The sequence below is a fragment of the Ammospiza nelsoni genome, chromosome 5 (genome assembly GCF_027579445.1).
Source record: "Ammospiza nelsoni isolate bAmmNel1 chromosome 5, bAmmNel1.pri, whole genome shotgun sequence".
Classification (NCBI taxonomy): Eukaryota; Metazoa; Chordata; class Aves; order Passeriformes; family Passerellidae; genus Ammospiza; species Ammospiza nelsoni.
Genome location: NC_080637.1, coordinates 19,926,958 through 19,951,607, shown reverse-complemented (window position 1 = coordinate 19,951,607; position 24,650 = coordinate 19,926,958). Strand labels below are relative to the sequence as shown.

Sequence of the window (24,650 nt, the reverse complement as noted above, 5' to 3'; positions counted from 1 at the left end):
CATCAGGCAAGATGCACTTGCTGTCTGCTGCTTTGGTCAGTGACACACCAGGTGTGGGCCACAGCCTGCCCCCAGCAAGCAGGGCTGGGGTAACACTGAGCTGGGTGCCCAGCATCAGCAGCTTGTGAAAGGCATTGGTGCTGGAACACAACATGTAGAGGTGAATAAAGTGGCTGTTCTCTGAGTTCAGCTTATCCCAGGGATGAGGGAAGGTATATGGTTTCCTTTCTTTCTTTAAATAGGTCAAGTCTGATATTGATTTCTGTGAGTGCAGCAACAGCTGCTAAATCAATAGGAACCAGCAGTGTCACAGAGAAGGACACTGTCCACACAGACTTGAGTCCTGCTCTTGAATGAAAAGGCAACATGTGAACCTCTGTGGGCAACCCTTCCTAGGAAACACCACCCTCATCAGATGAGTAAGGGCACGTGCCTGAGAATCTGGCCCTGCATTTTCTATGTAATGAAATTCTCTCCAGTTATGGAATTTTGCTGCTTTCAAAACACTTCACAAAGTGCAGATCCTTGATTTTGAGAAAATCTGCTTTGCCTGATACTGGTACTTCCATATACTGGTATGTATCACTCCAGACCAGTACTGACCTATGTAGCTGTACCAAGTGGAGAGTGAATGGGCAGCCTCAAGGATTCCCCCACAATTTCAGCTGTGAAATCATCAGCTGAGCTGCTGCAGCCAGCAAGAAATTCAGCACACTGCCTACTGACAATTGAGAGCACAGTGGCATAAGGAAGTTACATCACTTTAAAACTGGCCTTAGGGTCCTATTCTTTCACCTTGCTTTTAGTAACCAGTCTTATGGCAATTTTCTGTTTTCTTTTTTTCTAATTATTTATTGGTCTAACAAGTTCTGGACTATAATGGTTTTAATCAATCTAAAAAATTGCAGTGGGGCATTTGACTCGTCTCCAGAAGCTAAGAGCCATTGCTTTCAGGTGACTCTGAGTGACTGGCAGTAACCCACCAGGCCAGGCACTGACCTTGCCTGCAATCCTGTCACAGGTGATGCTCCACTCCTGTACCTTGAGTGGGATGAGACCCAGGCTATGCAGGGGCAGACTTGTTATTTAAAGTCACTCCAGTGCCTTTGCCCAGGGCTGGAAGGACACAAGCCAGCAGGAGCATTGCAGTCCCATCTCCCAGCAGCCCAGGACTGAGCTCCATGTCCCCCCTCAGCTCCGAGAGCTCAGGGTGCTCCAGCCAGCTCCTCCAGCTGTCCCCAACCCTCTGCCCTGCTGGCAGCACCTGTGCCCTGCTGCCATTATGGGCTTGGGCTGTTCAGGCCAAAGAGGCCGTGCAGTGGGCACAACTGATTTAATTAATGTAAGGGGAAGGGTGGTTTTCCATTATGTAAATCACAGGTCCTGCATACTGCTTATCATAAAATGTAATGCTGTGGGATGGACTGAACTTTGCTTGGATGGGCTGGTTGAGCTTGGCTGTTGTTTCCCTCATAACATGGGAATGATGTCTTCAACAAAGCATTTTTATGCCAGATAAGGTAAAAGGCTGTTAAGAAGCCCATCCTGCAGAGATGAGGTAGTGCTTTTCATCATACCAATTTCTTCTCCCCCAGCAAGGCTGACAGCATAAAACTCCCTCCCAGGGCAGGTGTTGGGCACTCATACAGGGGCCTGAAGCTATTCCTGCCTAAGGAGGCACAGCTGGCGCAGTCAGGAACAGGACCAAAGAAGCAACCATGTCATTGGAAGGGGCCACAAACCATCAAAAGACCCCCAAAGAAAACCCCTCCCTGGGGGAACTACTGGGGCATTCCCACATAAACCTGAATGTATATAGGCTGTCAAACTCTTTGTTGTTTGGGTGCTGGCCCCAACAGATCAAGACTGCCCTGACGACTCCAACCATGGACATCAAAATTGCAACAATCAAGTATTTTTGCAGATCCATGAGCAGTGACATCTTTCCTCCCCACTATCTACTCTGGTCCTTCCCATCTCTTTCTTTCTTGTCCTCATATACTTTCTTTGTCATATTTTTATAATTGTATAGAGAAGAAACAAAATGGCTCCTTTCCAGTGCTACCAATTTGTTTTAAAATAAACTTGCCTCAAAAATGTACACTGGTAATTCAGTGTCATTTTACTCTAATACACCCCAAGGGATCTATTGACAAGAACTTCAGTTTCCCTGCTTAAGGGGTTGGTTGTAACACTAAGCTAGGAAGTAGTACACATTAAAATATTCAGAATAATAGGCATTTATTTTCAGTACTATTTTCATTAAATATTGGTATAATATATCCATGTCTGAGGTAATAAATTAAAAATAAACTCAAGATTTCAGTCCCATATTTGTGCTGCATATTTTTTTCTACCATTATACATAATTTTGAAGCAAACACACACAGTCTGTAATTCTGAATGCAGCTAGGAATATTGTTTTACACAGTCACTTTTTGTTTCACTATAATTTTGCTGAGAATGGTTATTGCATGATACACTTTTATAGACGTTTTAGTTATACTAGAGTTTTCTATTAGATCACACATATCATAATCATAGGAAAATGGGCATGAAGATGTGCTTTGAGCCAAGGATGGCAAATACTGAATCAGTGATAGCACATACTGCAGCATTATTGTCTGCCTTCACTAGAGCCCAGATCCAGCAAAGCCATTTCAGTGTGTGCTTAGTTTTAGACATGAGTCATTTCAGTGTCATCCATGGCCTTAATTTTTGCTGAATCAAGGACTAGCCAAATCTGTAGAACTGAATTAATAGACTTCTTTAACTGTGTGTTATTTGAAAACAGGTTTGCTGGTTTCATATTTTGTTAAGATATTTTGTAATGACCCCTGTAAGATTGTTCGTATCAGTGAAGCACCCATGAAAGTTTCTAACCTGGTTCATAAATACACTATGAAAAAATAAGCAGCTACAATGACTCTCTTCTACACATTTTGTTAAAAGTAACACCTGGTTTGAAAAGTTATTAAAGTAATTTTTTCCATGGTAAAATATATTTAAAAAAATAAACTCTTAATTTAATCATCTTCCATCAAACATATAAGCATGTTAAAGGGCGGGGCATAATTCAGGTATTTTCATTTATAAATGCAAGAGATTGAGTGTGTCAATCTTTTGCACTTAAATGCTGGTGGTAGTAAGGCCCTTTCAGCTAAGTCTTCATCAAGCCCAACATCAGTGAGCTAAATAAACAAACAAACACAAATTTTGCTTGCATATAACTTTTTCATAATCCTGAATTAAAAAAAAAAATCCTCCCTGCTTAGAAAAGAACTCTTATTTAACTGCTGCCATTAAGAAGTATACCTCACTTCCATGTTAAGTTTAATCAGTGATTCTGAATGCAAAGGATTTAAACACTCACTAAAATTGCTGTGGCATGCCATTAGACTCTTAATGTTCATAAATTGTGCTAATTCCATTTCAATCAGGAAGCTATAGTTTAGAGTTAGAGCTAATGGTTTGTCTTAGTGTTAAAGGTCTATTTCCACCAGATTTCCTTTATTCTATTTTGCAAATGACTGCCAGTGCTTATGATGTGATCCTGAAAGACCGTTTGGTGTTATTACCAGAAGCGATAGTCCGTGAGAAAACTCTCCATGCTCATGCAGTGAGTTGCATTGCTGGGGGAGGGACCGAGGCCAGCGCTCCCGGGCCTGCCCTCAGTACTCCACCGAGCTCACCATGGCCATGGGCTCGTCAAACGTCGCCAGCCGGATCTGCTTGGGCGTGGGGATGGAGAGCATCTCCCCGGGCTCTGCCGGAGAGTGAATGCCATTGTCCATCATGCTGGACACCTCCTCCTCGTGGTCCTCGTACAGCGTGTTGATGTGCAGCAAGGGGTGGGCTGGGTTGCAGCTCAGAGCAGGAGCGGGCTCTGGCTTGACCTGGTTCAGAGCCACGCTGGTGGCAGCAGCAGTGGTGGCTATGTGGTTGTGGTTGCACGTGACAAAAGCCGCAGCCGCGGGCACAGTTCTGCATGCCTCGGATGAGTACAGGATCTCTTTTGCAGGGTGAGGGGTGTCTACAAGAGAACAAAACACACAGATGAAGGACAGGTAGTCTCCCACCATTCCAGTCCATCAGCGAGGAGTGTCCTGAACCAATAAAAGGCATTGGCAGTCTCGCCACTGATTTCAGTGGGATCAGAAGAGGATCCCAAGTGGAATTTTCTTGGGACCCTTTGAGAAATCCAAACAGGACTGTTTGAAAACAACAGGGTCGTAAGCTCAGGGAAACAGGACAAACAAGAAGTGGGGTTTCTAAATCTCACTCTTTTTTATGCATGCTCATGCTTCCTTATGTGAATGATATTTTTGTAAAATGAAGGAAAAAAATACCAAAACAACTGAAAAGTATATTTATTCCCCTCCTAGCCTGGTCAGTGTTTTTTAAACAGTATGATTTAATGTTTTGACAAATGCAATGACTATTGAAATCCACAGGATGCAATACAAAAGGCATTGATATTTTCAATGGGAAAAACCAGTGGTTACACATTGTAAGCCACTTGTCTTTAGAAAGAACTCAGCAATTTGTCATGAACTGAAGTCTCTTTCCAGAATTTATAAGTCTGCCTTACCTGATGGACTGCAATGTAGGTCTAACTCAAAAACAAAGTTGAAATTTTTTAATGTGAATAGGGAGTCACAGAGCCTCAAAACTCCAGTAATTATTTTTTGCCCTTAAAATATTCAAGTACTAATTTAGATTAAGGTAATTGAACCAGAAAACCCCAGAAGTTTTGAGGAGTTGAAATCAGAGCAGGTGACTGGATAAAGAATGCTGTAGAATAGCTCACATGCACATTGGGGAGTTGGAGGACTCTAAGGAGCATAGGGATTTGGAAGTGACAGAAACTTTTATACCTCAAATCACTTCTTTGCTGGGCAGTGGGGTGACGGTAGAGGTCAGTCTGTCGAAGCCCAGAGGGAGGTCTTAGCTTGTAATGAGATGAGAGCCATTGCTTTAAGTACGTACAGATTTTTCTGTAACTTCAACTGCATTGTGCTTCTTTCTTATGTCAGTAGCTTACAAAAATAAACAAGAAGATATCTCTCTATCAGTTTATTTACTGATCTATCACTTTTTGTAATGTTCAAATGGCTTTCCTCATCATCCTAGTTCATAGCAATTACTTATATTTTTGAAACACTCCCTTGAGTTAGGAAAGGGACAGGCTTTACAGGACCCACAGGGAACTGAGGCACAGAAAGAGCATCTCCTGTGAGGCCACATGGGAAGGGAAAGGCAGAAATCCTGAATCCCTGACCAGCACCCACACTTCAGAACATCCATCCTCTGGTCCACATAGCACACAGGGCAATTTAAAGTGTGCGTGAAGAACAATGTCAACAAGCTGAGTTTCAATTTTCTGGGTGAAAAACATATGACAACCCCTGAAAGTTGGTAGTCCAAGAGATCTTTTTTCCACAGGCAGCTTTAAGTGCCATTAATAGTCTCCCACACACCCCTAAGGGGCTGTTACTGTTCAGGGTACTGTCATCTACCATGGCAGTTTCCGTATGACTTGAAAATAAGGCAGGTTTGAAATGTGCCAGGTGCTGGTGGAGCAGGAAGGGTATCATGGAAGCCAAATGCTCCTCATTTCCTTGGCAGAGCATGCCCACATTTGTAGTTGTGAAAACCTGCTTACATTTGAAAGATTACCCACACCAACTGCCTGCAGCCTGTTTTGTACATCTCTACCTGGAATGATCCTTACCCTCCATACAGTTGTTTAAGAGAGAGAATCTCTATTTCTGAGACCTGCAAACCTTGAGATTACCAGCTATCCCCAAATCTAGCAAGGCAGGTCAAACAGTTTCAATAAACTCTGAGTTCCTTAAGATTGCTATGTAAATTATGGCCTGTGGAGGTGGTATGGGCATTATGGCATACTGTACCTTTGAGAGAGGAGGTAACATGCACTACAACATTCTCTTCCTGGTTTAAAAATCCACCCTCTTGGCTTTTTGATGTAGGCATCGAGGGCATGGCTTGAACCTCTGGCTTGGGTTTTTTGCTACTGAGTATATATGGATGAACATCCAAGGAAAAGTGCCGTGTGTGCTTTTTGTCACTGCTTGTGCTTGGGATGGCATTTGGCTCGCTCTTGTGAGCGGATGATTGCTGTGAGGTCTTTGCAGCAGACTCCAACAGAGGAGCGATAAGGCTGTCGGTCGCTGTTTTTCTCCGCACGGGCTTGGGCTTATCAGGCTTGTGGTTCTCCACCTTCATGATGGCTAACTGCTCCTTGAATGGCTGGGGAAGGGGATTGGTGGTCGGGATCCATTTCATCTTCTTCCTTGGCCTCTTAATGATGAGCTGTTCATTGGCATCAATGTCTGCTGGATCAACGCTTGGGTCTATGGTCTGGATCCCTGAATCCCGCATGGTTGGAGTGGCGTCGTGGTTGGACTGGGCCAGCGCCGCGAGCAGCTGGCGCACCACGTTGTCGTACATCAGATCGCTCTCATTTGTAATGAAATCCAGACGGTTCAATGACTTAATGTGGTCCCTATTTTCATTACAAAACATGGCCAAAATATTAATATCACAAAACTGGGACTTCTGCCACTGTTTCTTGGTTTTTATTCCGACTTTGTTCAGTTTATCAAATATGAAGTTAGACTTGCGGAATATGAAGAGGTGAATCAAGTTGATGAGGATTATCAAGTTCATGAAGCAGAGGAGAACGATATCCACACCAGCAATAATCCGCTGGAGCTGGACAGATGGCAGTTTACAGTTCACTCTGATGTGCAATTTGGAGCTGCTCGTTTTGTCTGGAGGCTCACCTAGTGCACACGTAAATTCATTTTGCTTCTGTGTAGCATAGTAGGTGGATAAGTATGTGATTGGTATGATGCTTAAAAAGATGATGAACAGATGTCTTGCAAGGTAAAGCTTAGCTAAAAAGTTACTTCGTCCTCTTCTTTCCAGATATTTCTCAAACAAGTTCTGCTCGGGGCTTTTTTCCTTTTCTGCATTCTCAATGATTTCTCTTTTCTCTCTCTCGGTTATCCCTGGGCCTTTGGACTGAATCTGTTTCTCTATTTTTGGTGCCCGCCCTTCAGCTGCACGGTGGTAGCAGTTATCGATCTCCTGAAGCAAAAAATTAAGCTCCGAAGTCAGTCGAGTGGAGGCCAGAAATTCCCAGCCCAGAGCTGGAATGTACATTATCCCAGCAAAAGCCAGCAGTGCATAAGGTAGGAACTTATGCTCAAACAAGGAGGGCCAGTGGCTGGCATCAACTCCTGGCAAGGCATCTTTTAATTCTGTCCAACAATATCCTCTGGCATACAAGGCTTGATCGCGGGTGAAGTTGTGTGGTGTGTAACAGTATATTGGCTCCTCTGTATAACAGAGAGAAAAGTCACTGCTGTGCATTTAACCTACAAAAGGGGCTCTGGAAAATAAACATTTCAAATTATATCAATTTTATTTTACTGTATCTTCACATGACCATTAAGCCCTCCACATCCATTAGCCAGCTCAGGTTGAACACATCCTCACAAGCCCTATGGCAAAACTATTTACCTGAAAGTTTTAGAATGACCCTGAGTCAGAAATGTCAGCAAGAAATACATATTTTGGTTTAATGACTTCTCTGAAAACAATATCCTGAGCAACTGTGACGTGAACTCTGTAAAGCTAAAAGACCTGATATTCACTACAAAGCCAGTAGCTGAGGATGTTCCATGCAAATGCTGAAAATTATATGAAATTTAAGGTTTATCCCAGCTAAGAATTCTTCTATACAGAAATAAGTTAGATGTAGCTTAAGGTAATGTTTTTAATAATTATTAACAAAGTCAACTCATTTGATATGAGAGAAAAAAAAATGAAAATCAAGACATACAAAGATTTAGTCAACTGTATCCCTCTCAGCTAATATTCTTGAATAAAAATGTGACTGACCAGGACAGAATCTAGTGTGTCAACTATTCATTGGTATGAAAATTAAAGTCTACATTTGAAACTGTAACTTTGATATTTTTACACAATGTGTGATTAAATGCAACTTGCCCTCAGACTGTATTACGGAAGAAACAGATACTGGGGATCAAGAAAGAAATCAGACAAAGTAATAGGAGAGAAAGTATAGCAAGGATTAGTAAATTCACAGTGATGCAATTTTTCTCTCAGGAAATATTTCAGTCATAGTCTGCTGGAGGACAGAAAGGGTTTGTCAAAGGAAATTACACCACCTACTTGTCTATTTTAACACTCCTTCTAAACATTTGTATTTTACCATCATCATCAGAATGTTGAGATAAAGGTCCTGACCCAGTAGATAAATTATGTTCTTACATGATCATTTTTTTCTAGCAATACATGAAAGAGAGAAAAAACTTGTGAAATGTAAAGCAGCATTAATTCCCCAAAGAACAACGACCATTATGAAGACGTCCTATTCAAAGAGGAAGACCATGTTTTCATGTTTTGACAGGTAGAACAAAGAGAATATATTTTAGAGTGTTCTGGTACACCTTTAAAAAACTTCCCAGAATGAGGCCCATAGGAAAAGGCATGCTCTCTTGACTTGAGAATTGCTCAAGAACACCAAGCCTGCTCTGGCTCTGAATAAAGTTTACAATCCAGATCAAGAAGAGCTCCCTGGAAGAGCATGGTGACACTGTTCTCTTAATAATAAAAATGAAAAAAAAATTTATATTGACAACAACAAATAGAATATTAAAAATTAATAGACAGGCAAATCCCACTAATCTTTGGCTTAACAAATGACTCCTACTTGACCAGTTACTTTTCACATGTGAGCACAGCTAAAGTTAGTTCTTTGGTGTCGAGGTACAAACCTCTTCTGTGACCTAGAGAGAATTAATACTACCAACTTAAACAGAGTTGGCAGAATAAATGCTGCTACTCAAGACAGCATGTAAAGTGAGCATGCCCTGCAAATACTTTAATATCGTTTTTGAAGACTATTTTAAAATGAGCTAACTTCAGTCTCAGAGGATGGATTAAAGCCCTTTAATTTAGACTATTTTTGTGTACTTACAGCCATATGTAACATGAAAAATGCTCATTGACTCCCTTGGTTTCATAATTACGCAGCCTCCCAACCCTACCCATGAAGGAATGCATACAAAAAAATTAATCTCCTACTGTCAAAGACTTGTAGAATTCTCCAGGAGACCAAACAGAACATGTAAAAATGTTCCCATGGGGAAAAAAAAGGCAAAGCAGAATGCTATGTTTCTCATAAGCAGAATTTTTTTGAATTGGGTATCCCTAAGCCCAGTAGAACTTTCCAATATGAAACCATGTTTTCTTTGGCAGACATGAGTTCATTTCTCCCAGGTCTCAACATCACAAATACTTGGGAAAACAGCAGCAAGTATTGCTACAAATCAGCCATAAGGACTATTTTTTGATTCCTGCATCAGTTACTGGTATAAAATAAACTGATTAGTTCTTTCAGTTCTCTTCACTGAGACCCAAAAGCTAGGATGACCTTTGCCAAAATTGTATATATATACAGCAACAATCCAATATCTTTTTCCTTTAAAACAAACAAACAAACAAACAAACAAACAAAACAAAAATGTCTTAATATTTTACAATTAGATTGGACAGATCACTGATAGACTAACTGCACTCCATCCACTGCCACTGCTTTGGTGAAAAAAGTCTAAAGAGCTTCAGAACTTGAGTTTGGACAGACCAGCTGCATTGCAGGCTACAAAGTGAAGCTGTCCCAAACAGTAGGAAAAGCAAACGCCACTTGAGAGGAATTTGCTCTCTTTTCCTCTGTTCAAATTGTTTTTATCTGACCTAATTGTCTGTGAGGTTGTAAAAGATCTCTAATTTATTTGGCCAGCTGAGCATGGTGTCCCACTCTTACTCAATGTTTTGTACCTTGTTGCTACTAGTCTAGTATTTTCTTTGCATATTTGCAAAATTGGCATGATTTTCATTGTACAACATGTAAATCCCAAGACTCTTCAGATAAAAACAAATCCTCGGTAGAGCCAGTGGGACTTCTGTTAACTGATTGCAGTGAGAGCAGTGGGGTTCCAACATAATTTTATTCAGATGGTATTTTCTAATATAGAATCATAGAATCACAGACTGGTTTGGGCTGGAAGGGATCTTAAAGATCATTTAGTCCCAATCCCCCTGCCATGGGCAGGGACACCTTCCACTAGACCAGGCTACTCAAAACCCCACCCAGCCTGGCCTTGAACACTTCCAGGGATGGGGCTGCCACAACCTCTCTAAGCATTATCTTTCACCTATAATTACTGCCAGATTATGTCATAAATTTTGGTAAAGTTATTCCACAGGGATATTTAGCAGGACTTGACTTACAAAGCATTGCATCAAACCTAGAAGCTCATTCCCCTAGAAAATGGTCCAGACAACTGAGAAGAGAGGAATTCCCTTCTGAAGTGATTCAAAGCAAAGTCATTTAGCTGTTGCCTGGACAAAGAACCTGTCTCTCTGCACTGACAAGAGGCTGCCAAGCAGGATCCACACCAGGTTTTGAGTTAGTTTTTGTGAATGTTCCTTCTTAGACAGTGGCACCATTTAACCTGGCATTTAACAAACACCCTGAAGGTGTTTGATCCAGGTACAGCAGGGTATGGAACTGTTTCTTCTCTACTGCAGCCTGTGTCCATCATTAATTAATGAAAAAGAAAACCACCATGTCAGAAGCTGATTTTGTTATGAAAGGCAGCGATGTATAGCTGGATATTGACATGCAGATCTGATGAGGACAGCAGAGGAACACGTTGTTCTCACACATATAACTCACTTAGCTGGGAGACCTCTGCTTTATGCACTTGGCAAGAAGACACAGCAGTTTTTTTTGTTTGCTTGTTTTACAGTGTTCTCCTGATAGGCAAGTAGCATTAAAAAAAGATTGCAATGGTGTTAAAATCACAGCTCTGGCGTTGGATCATGCAATATACAAAATGCATTTTCTTTTAACTTTATATTCATAAATATAGAAAGTTTCTACGGATACTCTTCTTTCATGGTGAAAATTACACAGTTTGTGAAGGTCCTTTTTCATATAGCCATTCCAGCCACCATGAAACACAGCTTTTTCCTGAGATGCCACAGTTTAACTGTGTACAGCAATGAAGTGTTGTAAAGAAAATTTTTAAAAGCTTAGGGAGCATTATTGTGGCTGAGTGGATTGGTCATCCTCTCAACGTTGTCTAGTTTAAAGCCCATAAAAATAATCTGTCTCTCTGCTCCTTGAAAGATATATTCCTAGTAATTACTACATTAAAAAAAAGGCTTTGATAGTAATATGTGATGATTTTTTCATACTAACTTAAGCCTAAACATGCACACTAAGAAGTTTCATTTCCCTTTTTTCAATATATCAGATGTTTTCAACAATTGCACATAAATACATTTTATCCTGCTCACTATGCACCTAAGTAGCTTCTAGAAATCTGCAGAACTGTCCCCTAGGATAAGGTATGAGAGAAATCTGACTGCATTTTTCAGACATGCAATCAAGATGAAATAAACAACACAGAATTACTTAGTTGTGTAATACAACTGATTGTGTTATGCCACTTGAGAAATTAAAATCCCTTGGCAGATAAGTTTTTTCACATTCCTCATTCTGCAACATCTCACCCCATCCCATCATATTCAGCATTTCTGAAAGGGAGAGAAGTGACTTGAGGGAGGTGCTGTGGCACAGAACTCTTATCTCAGGGGAATGAAAGTGCATGGCTGCAGAAGACACTCAGGGTAGGGAGAGGGATAATGGAAGGGGTTGTGCTCACAAACACCTCTTTAGAAAGAATCCAGACAGCATGGAAAGGAGTGAAGTGTCAGAGTACTGAAGCTAGGAGCTGTCAAGTCTGCTGCTTTTAGAAAAGGCTTGGAGAAATGCCTGTGGGCTTCCTGCAGGCACACACTGCCACTCCTACTACTCCCAACCCAAGGTCAGCCACCTCCTTTCAGTGGTCCCCCAACCTCCACATACCTTAATATACATTCAACTGTGCTCTTTGAGAGGCCCTGAATTAAACACCATTTTTTTCAGGCTGCAAAATACACATTTAGAGTGCTTTGGTAGGCACTACAAAAAATATTAATAATAAACAGTATATGCTCCTACATAACAGGGCAAATTATTTTTTATACCTAATACATTCCCAGTGGAATAAAGTATATTTGCCAAAATATAAACCATGATAAAATATTGCATATGCCTCCTGTGACCTCCAGCTTTTAGAATTCACTCTAGAAAAAGAAATCACTCTTCATTAATCTTCCCACTGAAATGCATTATTTAGCATTCCAACGCAATAATTGCGTAAAGCAAAAGAAACAGTAAAATTTTCCAACAGCAGACAGAAAAAAACGAAACAGTTTTGAGAAAATATAATACAAAAATATAAAAAGAAAATTCTTGCAAGGCAAGAATTTAATTCAAGGCAAAGGTAAGTATGCTCTTGTGTGAAGATTTCTTCAAGGATCTAGTTAACATTCCATGTGACTGTCAGTACCCCACCCAGGGCGCAGGCAGCAGAGCTGGTGATCAGGTGCTGTGAACAGGCTGCACCTCCAGCCTCTGGACAAGGGCCTGAACACTCGAGCTGGAGACCCCAGCTAAGTATCAGGGAAGGATATTGATAACTGCAGTTTCTGAGGTAAATATACTGCACACTCATGCTAGCCTAATGCCTCCTAGCAACTGGCACTGTGCCCTCTTGGAGAGAGCTCTAAATCATCCTCATCCCTGTGCCCAACCTGCCTCTGCAGGTAAGCTGGCAATCCAGCCAGGATCTCTGAAGCACTCCTTGTGCAGTCCTCTCCTCTTGTCTCCAAGGAGAAATCCAACATTGAGGTAGAATCTCTGAATCTCCCTGACCATCACTCCCCAGTACCCACATTTCTAATAGACAAAACAAATTAGAAACTCCCTGAATTCAGCAATAAATGCTGGTATTTAACAAGGGTATTCCTTATCATACTGCTCTGTGGCACATACATGGAAGCTATCTGCATACATGCCTCATTCATCTTGAGTACTAAAAGGATTGCACAAGAAAGCAGGAGGCAAACTGTTTATTTTTAGAAACAGAAATAATTTATTTAGTACTTTTTCAGCAATTTTTAAATGGAAAAGAAGAAATGTCCTGGATCCTCTTCTCTCTGAAAAAAACGAATAAAGAACATTTATGTTATTGAGGTTGAAAATGTAGTTTAAGAAAGTAAAATATCATCTAAACAGTATACATGTCTTCCATCCCAGTCACACAGTCCACAAGGAATATGTAATTCTGCTTCAAATGATTTTAACAAATGCTAGCTAATACCCAAATTAACTGTCAGCAAAAGGAAAAACTCACTTATTTTAACTACTTTATTTAAACGATATTTAAAGGCTAGAAATTAGTACAAGGTAAGGATGGATCCCTGATATTAATTTTGTGTGTCATACAGTCCTATTGAACTCACTGACTTTACTCATATGAATGAGAAAACATCCATCAAACAAAGCCTTAACTCAGCAAGCTAATTATTAAAAATTACTAGTTTTACTGAAATAAAGAGAAAATACCTTTACCTTTCTTAGGGAATATTCTTTCCAGTCTGAATAGAGGTTCCATGCCCATGAAGTCTTCCTAAGGTACAAATTTCTCCATGATCAGCAAAGCCTTTTTTGCCCAATCTCTGAAACCACTTGTCCTGTTTAAGAAAAAAATCTTGAAAAGAAAGTCCCTAAAAAAATGAGACAGGAAACCACTGCTGCTATTGGGTTTTATTTGCCTATACTCTGTAAGGATTAGTCATAAAGAGTGAGCTGCGGATAAGCAATTTCCAAGATTGATTGGCAATGGCTCACCCACAAGGGTAACTGAAGTGCAGGGGTAGCAGCAGGTCTCCCTGTATTTCCAATTTGGGTCTTTTTGCCTTGCAGAACTGCTGCTTGAACTGCAAATATTTTGGATCTGTAGAATCAATGAATTAACAATGCACTTTCCTAGTGTATATATAAATTTACAGAACCATATTCCCTGTATGTAACAGACTCTGGCTCTTCTAAAAGCAGCTGATGTGCTCACACTTACTGGAAATCTGAGGCTTCAGGCTTCGTACACCTGCCCAGGTTACTCAGGAAAACCAGACACCTACTCCTGCTTGTCTGGTGTGTATTGGAAACAGCAGCTGTTTTGAGGAAGGTGCAGAAACACTTAGATGAAATCCCTCAGGCTGCTCCTACAGAGGAATGTGTCCTCAGTCATGAGCTGCCCTCTACCATGTAGTGGCCATGCAGCATGGTAAAGTGACTGAAAAGAGAGCTTATTTATAGTGGCTGACTATTGGTGCCCAGATTTGAGGGAAGGTTAGATCTGAATTTAAAGGAATGTATTAATCTAAATATAATTAACGAAATTCAGCCATGCAGTCAGTCCTACAAAAGAGATCTGAATAACGTTCACTTCTAAATTTAGTGCTTGCATGAGGAGGTGAGTGGAATTTCAGTGATGTACAGATCTTCTGCATAGGAGAAATAGTAAAGTGTGAAAATAATATTTTAATGTTTTGCAGAGGTCAAAAATTGCCCTCTAGAGATGGAACCCCAAAGCAATTACATGCACTCAGAGAGGATGATAATGTGGACTGCAGTAACACCTGAAGGAACTGCAAGAATAAATGCTGAAATGAAATTAATCATGAAAATCCAGTGAAACTGATGAGACATGAACTGTGGTGGCTTCTTAAAGCATGGGTCGAGTACAAAATACAATCACAGAAAGCAAGACGAAACAGCATGTTCTTTCTATTGCATTATTATTATTATTTAATGACTAGAAATTAAAAAGATGGCTTGTATTAAGTACCTCTTGGCATAAAGTACAGCACCCAGAAAAATTCATATTGAAAAAGAAGAAAAGGACCAACAGTTAGCTCATTAGGTAATAACATTATGTTAATAACATAGTATTTAGAGGCCAGAGATGGCTGCTCTGCTGCTTTTGGAAAACTGGCTCCTCCATGTGTAGAGAAATTGGGTTTTGTGAAGCATCAGAACTGTTTTGATTCACCACAGAAGAGACAGAACAATCCACCACCCGAGGCTCCCAAGGGCTCTGCCATTCCAGTGTGGAGGGCTCCTGACCTCCTGAGGAAAACATCAATCTCACAGAAGGTAAGGTACCTCAACCTCAAAATGTGAAATAATTACATCATCATAAAACTAAAATTAAACTGAAACTCCAGAAATGGTCACTGAGCTGTGAGCTGCAAAAACCCCACCACACACCTCAGCACCTGGCTGCAGCACTGCTCCATGAACCTGAGCCTGCATGACAGGCTTGGTGCCACTGAAGGAAAGCAAACAAACCCCCAAAGCTTGCTAACTGTGCCTGCTATCACAGTGAACAGCTGCATCCATTCAAATGCAAGAGTGTAATACAAGCCTGAGACAAAATCCCCAGTGATGAAAATGTGTTTACTGATTTCAATGTTTTTCTTAGAATAAATCCTGTATCATGTGGAAAAGAAGGAATCTACAAGAATTATGCTGGTTTACTGTGAAATTATTCAGCTTTTGTAAACATATACACGTACTGAGCGTGTCCACTGCAGCTATTTTTAATACTGAGAGGACCCAAGGAATTCAGTGATGATGCAGATTCTTCCTGAAGACTTTTATACATGTAAGAAACCACATAAGCTGAAATTTCCTCTACATCATGGATGCATGATTTCTATCTAGTTTATAGACAACAAAGAGCCTCAAATAATTCAGCTTTGAAAAACAGTCTTGACCTTACTCTTTATTTATTCACAAGGCTTCCTTTTGTCAAAGGTGAATAGATTAGGTAGCTCTTAAATAGAAATTTTTTTTTGCCATCTGTTCAAATCTGTTGGTTATCTGAAAGTATGCAGTAAGCTAAAATTCATCTGTGTTTTGGACCTCTTCCCACATATGACACTTGAAAAAATAAAGGGGTTAATAATGCAAACAGGTCATTAAAGACATGATTAAAAAATGATGATGCATGTGAGTTGATGAGGTCTGAGAAATGGAATTTATGACAGAAAAAATATCTGCAGTCCCTAGGAACTGCAGTGGAGTGATGTAAAGCTCATGCATTTCCTCAAGAATACCTTTCTATTCACCCTTCACCTGTGGAACTGCAAATCTTTAAACAATCAAAGCTCACAGAGTCCCAGCTAGTGTATCCTGTGCACACCTCGAGTTTGTGTGTGTGTAAAGGGCCCTTATCCTTTGGGAAAAGTTCCATCAGCAATGCAAACAGCCAAACTGCAGCCAGCCTGTGGGTGCTTGCATCATTGTATTCCTTTTAAAAAACATGTGCTAAGAAAGCACTTAAGTGGTACTGCTACCCTCCCTAAATCCTCTTTTCTTTGCTAATATCACCTCAGAACAATTTCTGCAGTGGTGTCATCACTTTGTCATACACTGAACAATCCAGCTCTGTACTCTTAGCACTAACAAAGTCACTTGGGAAAATGCCATCTTCACTTTCTTCAAGTGCAGTTGGAGAGAAAAAATGGAAAGTAAGATCAAAAGCCATCTATTAGGTAAGTCACCTAAATAAGCATATGTAATTATTCTGACAGAATCTGAAACAAATAGAAATGAAAAGTGACCAGAAATACAAAATAAAACTCCATCTCACAATATAAAAATATGACATCTACTATTTCAAACATATTGTAGGGTGAAAAGTGAAAAAGACACTGAACTCATGCATATACTGTATTACACAGTAATGCAAGCATTGCTTATGCAAATGATTACAAATCAGAAAATATACCATAAAACCTTGAACTGATACTTCAGCCATTAAACACTGTTTCCTTCCATTGTTTTCTTATGAAAATTTTCCAGCAGAAGGATGGTAGAGGGCTGAACTACACCACTGCTAAGAGACACAGAAATACAGTATTTTTGAGCAACCTCCTTTGTATTTTGTAGGCAGTGTTCTAAGAACCTACCATGAAAACCAATGCCAAAGCTTGGCTTTTGACTAAAGTATAAAAATCAACTGGATGAATGCTTTGCTTTATTTTAATAAAATACCAGCATTTAACAGCTCGGGTGGGAAAAGCAAACATGACTGCAATATGGAAAGAATAATTCCCTGTGAACAGAAAGTGTGAGGCACTGTACAAGAGGGATATGACTTAGCAGTACCATTACAACATCAGTTTGGAAACCAAAATATTTCAATATTGTGAAGATAACACAACAAACCCAGTAATGTAATCTCCTTTGGAACCCACCACTGTCTGGTCCCTTACAGAGAGAACTTCCCACAGACATTATTGATGGGGCTGCTTCTCAACCCAGCACAACACTGGAATATTTAAACCACTCACTAAAAACATTAAGTGACACAAAAGAACTAAGCAGCACATCATGAAAACCAAGTGTCTCTCAACCTACTGGATTACAGAACAGTGTGCTGGAGGTGCAGCAAATGCCAGGAGACACTCAACACCAAAGGCTGCTGCCACCCGCTGCTGTAGCACCATTGCCAGCCAGGGAGGAGAGGACACAGCACAGGCTGACCCAGCAGCATCCCACCCTTGGCTGCAGCTGGTGTGCACTGGTGCCATGGCAAAACCAGGGAGAGTGAAGGACAAAAAACGTGGAACATCAAACAGACCCACCTCAAACTGGCAGTCTAACGCTCCACATTCTGTGCATTTTGGAAAGGAAGTGAAAATGCAAAGGCTGATGGACTGATCTTGTTTATCTATATCCATACTGACCATGCCTTGACAAGAGATACTGAAACTTTATAACTAAAAAAAGTTATAAACTGAAAACGAACACAGACTACAGCTGGACTATGTACCTTAAATCTTTACCCTCTAAAATGTAATTAAATTTGGTGTATTACCATTTCTTTCACTAAATATTAACATAAGGCTGCCGTAGGTCAGAAAGAAACACTTCCAATAAAAAGAATCCCAAAACCTTTATCATAGGAAAGGAAACAATCCAGGAGGCTTCAATGCAGCTAAAATGGAAATACAAAAGTAACAAGCAATAAAATTTGCTTTACCACCAGGCAGTACCAGTATGAATAGTCACCTATTCCTACACTGGGACAGTGCAGTACTATCAAATCTGAACTCTCTGTTCATACTGGTTGTATTTTACTTCTAGTTTGCACGGGAATAACTAACTGCTAGGAAATAAAAAGGTTGGTATGAGAAATCAAATCTCCAGAGAGTCAAATACAAGCATGGATCTCTGCAAAGAACTGCATACACATCTGCATGAGTGCTCCAGAAGATGGCTAAGAATATATAGGGTGTGGTGGGGGTTATGTCACTGTTCTGATGGGGGTTATGCCATGTGCTCTTTCAAACACATTTGCTCTCATATTTAAATAAAAAATTAGTTGTTATCTTTAAATCAGTAATTTTCAAACAAAAACAGAGCAAACCAAAGTTCCCTTGGGACCACCCACTGTATGCACTGTTACCTCAACAAGGACACCACTATTGGAGAGATATCCTTTAGCCTACGCTGCCTTCTGATAGCCCCCTCACTCCAGGAAACCAGAAAAGTCATAATTATATACAGATTCCATCCACTAGGTGAGAGAAAAACGTCTCAAAAACTTTCTTTATTATCCTCAAGGTCATCATACATTGACCTCTAAATAGAGGATATTCTAGTTTTATATGAAGTCCATTCATGGCTGAGTTTTAGAAAGGGAAATAATATTCATTCTTCTTTTGTGAGCGCTCATGTGGGTTTTCTTTGTGTTGGGTAGCTGAATATCGCTCCTAGATGACTTTATGATGATCTTATGCTTAGTAAAATGGAAAAGATTTATAGATTCATAGATTTATTTTAATTAACTTTCTAGGGGTGTCCTTTCTGGAATCACACTGGTTTGCTTGAAAACCAAAGGAAATTAAGGAGACTCAGAAATGACACTGTCGGAGGTTAGCTACATGACTTTCTTTCCTCCTGTGAAAAGCTTTAGGAAGTGGGGGCCAGAGCAGGAATCATATCTTCTTCAGCCATCAGAGTGAACTCTTGTCCCCACTGAAATCAATGGTCAAGCTCTTACTGCCTCCTTTGCAGTCTGAATTTAACTTTCAGGAGCACATCCATAGCAGTGTGTCTGCCCTTTGCCTTCTTCCTGCAGAGAGCTCAATTTCACCCCAAATGCACCCCAGATGGCAATGTAGTAGTGAAGTATGCAAACAAAACCTTATCTCCCAATACATTTTAGCTACGTTACAGATTCATTTATAGAGCCAAAGCCCACCAGGGATGACAACCCCTCTTTCCCCCTTGAGCCACACTGTAAGGACACCAAGCAGACAGGGCTGCACAACACGGAGGAGGTTCAGAGCCCTCCCCTCTGTCCTCATGAGACTCCATGTGCAGGACTGAAACTCTCTGCACAGGAAACATCTGCCCCAGTGAGACCAGAGGGACCATGAAACTCATCAGAGGGATGGAGAACTTCTATGACAGGCTGAGAGAACTGGAGCTGTCCAGCCTGGAAAAGAGAAGGTTCCAGGAAGACCCTACTGAGGCCTTTCAGCACTGAAAGGAGGCTTTGAGAATGATGGGGACAGACTTTTAGCAGGGCTTGTTTCTCAGGACTATGGTTTTAAACTGGAAAAGGGTTGCTTTAGATTGAACACAATGAAGAAATTCTTTACTGTGAGGATGGTGAGGCACCAGAACAGATTGTCCATAGAAGTTGTGGATGTCCCATCTCTTCAAGGAACTGTTCAAGGCCAGGCTGGACAGGGCTTTGAGTAGCCTGGTCTAATGGAAGGCACCCATGTCCATGGCAGGGAGCTGGACTATATGATCTTTGAAGTACCTTATGACCCAAACCGTTCTATGACTTTATGATAGCAGAAAAGCACAGTATCTAATTTAAAGTCTTTTGTAACACATTAAGCTCAGATGAACTGTGATTTTTTCACAATATTGGCACAGTATCTGCTAAACAATTAGGTCTTGCCTTTTATGCTACCAAAACAGTAATTTGTCATTAAATTTCTCAAAAGAAATGTAAAGATCAGAACACTCCAAGTCAAGGGCAAATAAATCACTTACATGAAGAGCACATGTGTTTACCTAAACAATGACTTTGCCCATGGCACTAAAACAACATAATTCACTAGGCAGCCACAGGCAAAATAGAGTATACAATATATTATACTACAGGCATAATGATTTTTAAGGTTGTCAATTACAATCTTTTAAATAAACACCATGCTCTTTCTTTGTCCTCTGATGTAGGGCTGAACTTTGCTTTCATTCATGCTTTCTTGCAGCCTCTGTCCCCAGCAGAGCTATTGCTGCCTGGGGACTCCCAGCTTTCCATGATGATGGGGAGCCTTCTGCACATCCCCAGGGCAGGACACCCACCCTGCCTGACCAATTCTGTCCAGTCTTGTTGCACAAACTGTACAGCTGGTCTTGACTTTTCAGCTACACTTTGCACACACATAAACTAGATAAGAGGCTCTGATCTCCTCTATCCACTGATCATGAGGGTTCTTCCAATCCTCAGCAAAAAAGTGTTGAGAAATCACTGCTTTTGGACAACTACCTTTTCATGTCTCGAGTGCACACACCATTGTTCCAACAGCTTTATCAATACTGATTAAGTAACGTGGTATAGACCCCAGAAAAGGGGGTTGTTTTCACTTTAGTGGCATGATGGTATCTTCACATAGCTTGCACTGGGTATCATAAACAGAATGAAAAATAATGGCAAGTATCAGATAAGCACACAAGGGCCCAAAGCAAAGTTTGGGAAGCTCTTATGATATTCACAACCAAAAGGCAGTAGGTACCTTACTCAATTTCATCAGCAAAGGTTGTACTTACATAGCTACTATTTAAATTGCACAGAAGGAGCAGTATTCAAAACAAAAAAAAGTTAGATTTTTTTCAAGATTGGTGACAGTGTATGGGTGAAACAACACAAACTGCAGAATCAGTAGTAAGCATGAATCCAGCTGAACTATTGTTATTACCAGGGTCAGTATCTCTGGACATGCATGACTTAGCAAAGAAGTCTGAGTAAATACTGTTTCATTAAAAGAGCAACATCTGATTAAGATCACATTAAAATTAATGTAAGTTTTGCTCTTGAACTCTGTGGAAGCAGAAATGAATTAATTAACCTGGAACTCTTTGACTTAAGCTTAAAAATTATCTATTTAGTTTTATTAGATCCTTAGACCTTTTCTATTACATTCTCTTGCATAACATTTTCTTTTTCCCATATTATTTTTCTAACTGAGACCATCTGAACAAACATGACATCATATGAGAGAATGAACGTTATCCCACCACGTTTTCCCAGAGATGTAAAGGTGTTTTCTGTGTTATCTTATAAGTTTTGTCCTGGCAGGACACAATAGCCTACTGCTTATTATCTATCTATCTATCTAGATAGATAATCTATCTATCTGACTGGGTCAAATCAGCACACACAGCCCATAAGTAGACATAAGTGACATTGCCTTTAGTCCTTCTGAAAAATAAATCTGGAACACAGCTGTGAGCCTAGATAACAGTCTTCCACAGCACAAAATAAACTCAACAGCAGAAGTACAGGCAGATGTGAGCAAATTCAACAGGCCCTGTTTCTTCTGTATGTGTGTGGACTACAGTTTACACAGGGACATCCACTATATAAATCTGAGTCTCAGACTGGACACTTCTCTACGATCTGCAGCCTCAGATGGTTTCCTCACATGGAGCAAGCATGCTGTCTGACCAAGCAGCGAGGCACCAAGGGGCTTCTGCCAGCAATCCTGCCCTATCTCAAGAACACACAGGAAAGGGGCAAGACCTTGCCTGCATCCAAGGCTGTCTTTAGGTGTACTCAAATCTGTGCATCTCAAACAGTATGAAAGCATATATGTAAGCATGCACTCCTGTGAGCTGCTGTAGGATTGCCTTTTCATTAGCTTAGTTCTCTGCAGAGGAAGTGATCACAAAACTTTTGCATCCCACAGATGACCTTGAAACCTGTCTTTCAGTTGCTATGAAGAGCCAGTTTTTATGTACCCTGTAAACATGGTTTCTCCAAGATACCTCCAGAAGAGCAGCCAAAAGATGAGATTCTTACTAACTGTGGCTGAAGATCTTGAGCTATAAAACTAATTTTTTAAAAAAATGAGGTAGATTAAAAAAGTTTTAACTATAATTAAGAAAAATCTCCAGATTCCACTTGTAAGCAGTTATACTGCTAGGTGATTTAATTCACCTCATAATGAAAACAAGTATTAAGGACTGGAAGTCAATCCCAAAGCAGCATGCAAAGCCTGATTCTGGTATGTTTAAACTGGTTAACTACAGCCAACTCTCACCTCACAAGCTACGGACTGCCAGATCTGCCAGGTCAGTCCTGCACATTAAAGCACTAATAATTTCCCATGGATTTTCAGTATGGAGCTGCAAGGGACATTAAAAGCAGTCATGCACTGGCAGCTACACTCATCAAGCCTACAATCCACACAGCAAAACAATGCTTACACGTGTGCTAGTGGCCCAAAAGGTGCCATAACAGTTCACTGGATCGGAAATTTTCAAGGCTCACCAAAACGTGACCTTCTGAGGCTGGTGGTGATGGGCATTCAAACCAGGCTTTTTAGACAGTCACCAGTTTATGCAAGATAACCCTCAGCAAAAGAGATACCAGTGATTTCTTCCCACTGCCACAATCCGGCACAGCACACTGCATGGGGCTCCATATATAGTATCAGCCTCCATGAAAGCATCAGCCTCTCCCTGCTAGGCTGTGTTAACACTCACGCTGTAGAAGTAACATCAGGACAATGCCTGACATCAGCCAGGGTCCAGCTCAGGACCTGTCCAGGATCCACCTCAAGCATTATTAACCTGCTCTGTCACCCACGCCAGCTCTCACCTGCGGCTGGGCAGCACCAGCACCGCCCCAGCCCTCGCCTGCCGGCCAGGGCAAGAGGCAGCAGCTGTCCCCGTTGGGGATCGGCCTGGACGGCGACAGCACCACCCTGCCCAGCGAGGCAACACCGCTGTCCTGCCCCCACGGCGAGGGGCAGCGGCGCCTCCCGAGCACAGGTGGCTCTGGGGCAGCGGCACTGCCGCCCTGCCGCTGTCCCCACCCTGCCGCTGTCCCCACCCTGCCGCTGTCCCCACCGCCACGGCGAGGGCTGGCTGACATCTCCCAGCACCAGGGTCTCGTTCAGCATGCACTGGCACACGACCCTGCCCGTCCTGCCGCCCTTACCGGCAAAGTTCTTGGTGAAGACGAGGGTGACGAGGAGGATGGGGATGAGGACGGTCCCGATGGTGACCACGCGGTCGAAGGGCAGCTCCAGCTTCAGCTGGAGCAGCAGAGCCGCCAGCGCGCCCGCCTTGTCATCCTGCTGCCCCGGCAGGATGAGCTCCTTCAGCTTCTCGCCCGCCAGCAGCGCCGTGGCCATGTCGGGGTGGTTATCGATGATGTGTTGCATAAGCAGCGGCGGCGGGCGGCCTCACGCCGCCGGGCTTCCCCGGGGACGGGCGGCGCCCGCCCGGCCTGCGGGGACAACACCGACAGCGGTGACGGCGGGGCCGCGGCCGGGCCGCGCTGCCGCAGCGGCCCCGTGCGCTCCCCCGGCCCCGCGCGCAGCCCCCGCCGGCCCGGGCAGCGCGGGGCGGGCGGGGCGGCCGCGACCCCGGCGGCAGCGGCAGCGGCGGCTGTGCGGCGCACGGCAGCCCCGCTCCCCGCAGCCTGCGGAGCCAAATCACGAGAGGCGGGCGGCGACACGAGATGCCCGGTGACAGCTGTGCCATAAGCGCTGCCTCCGCTTCGCAACCCGTGCCGTACAACAGCGGCGCAGCAGCCATGCAAGCAGGCAGACCGGAGCCGCCTCCCCAAGTGCTGCAGACAAGGAAGGGGGCATTTACCTGGCAGCTTCGGTTCCCTCGGCTCCCGGGGGATGCTGAACAAAACCGACGGCGGTACAGAAGAGCGGAAGCCGAAAATAAACTTACACTGGACCTTCCTGCCGAAAAATGGTCCCTGCACCACGACAAGTAATGAAATCGCTCCGGGCTCGGAGCGGGAGGTGGCTGATGTGCTGATGCACGTTACAGCAGCGGGCGCCTGGCGCTCGCATGGAAATGCCCGCCTGCACCGAGCAGCAATAGCGTGCGGAGCAGTTTCAAGAAGGGGCTCGCTCGCAGCCGTGGGCAGGAGGAGGAGGCAAGAGCAGCCCGAAATGAACTGCGGGAAGGCAGAGGTCCTTTAAGGCATCCCAGCGAACAGCTGGAGCCTGCGGAGCCGGGCGCGGCCGCAGCAGGGCGGCCGGGAGCGGCGCGGCCGCAGCAGCGAGTGCGGCACAGCCCATGCGGGCTCCGAGCGCAACACGTCGCGGCGGCCCCGGCGCCCGCGTCCCCGCAGGAGCCACCGCGCGGCCGCGGCACTGCGCATGCGCCGGGCGGCCCGGGAGCACGGCGGGCAGCGGCGGCCCCGGGAGGGTCCCGGGCACGGCCGGAGGGACACGGGCGGCACCGGGAACGGTGATCCCGGCAGGACGGGGCGCGGGGCCCCTCCCTTCTCCTGCCCGGAGCCCGCACACGGCAGCTCAGTCGCGGGTACGCGGGAGCTCCCGCGGCTGAC

At 42.9% G+C, this 24,650-nt stretch overlaps 1 protein-coding gene and 1 long non-coding RNA gene across 2 annotated transcripts; both read right to left on the bottom strand.

The window, feature by feature from the left end:
* Positions 1-2,292: 2,292 nt before the first annotated feature.
* Positions 2,293-24,176, bottom strand: PANX2 (pannexin 2). Its single transcript, XM_059472433.1, has 4 exons — positions 23,936-24,176; positions 23,274-23,564; positions 5,916-7,367; positions 2,293-4,033 (listed from the first exon to the last, which is right to left on the bottom strand). Exons 2-4 carry the CDS (start codon positions 23,497-23,499, stop codon positions 3,672-3,674), a joined length of 2,040 nt encoding a protein of 679 aa, XP_059328416.1. The 5' UTR covers positions 23,500-23,564; positions 23,936-24,176; the 3' UTR covers positions 2,293-3,671.
* LOC132073397 (uncharacterized) lies at positions 13,080-15,256 on the bottom strand. Its single transcript, XR_009418498.1, has 2 exons — positions 13,583-15,256; positions 13,080-13,167 (listed from the first exon to the last, which is right to left on the bottom strand). It is a non-coding gene; the product is annotated as an uncharacterized LOC132073397 (long non-coding RNA).
* Positions 24,177-24,650: the final 474 nt, after the last annotated feature.

Coding starts and splice junctions, on each gene's coding strand:
- PANX2 (XM_059472433.1), bottom strand. CDS start 23,499: ATGCAACACATCATCGATAACCACCCCGACATGGCCACGGCGCTGCTG. Junction 7,368..23,273: donor CTTCACCAAGAACTTTGCCG/GTAAGGGCGGCA, acceptor TCTGTTATACAG/AGGAGCCAATATACTGTTAC. Junction 4,034..5,915: donor TGTTACCTCCTCTCTCAAAG/GTACAGTATGCC, acceptor GTTCTCTTGTAG/ACACCCCTCACCCTGCAAAA.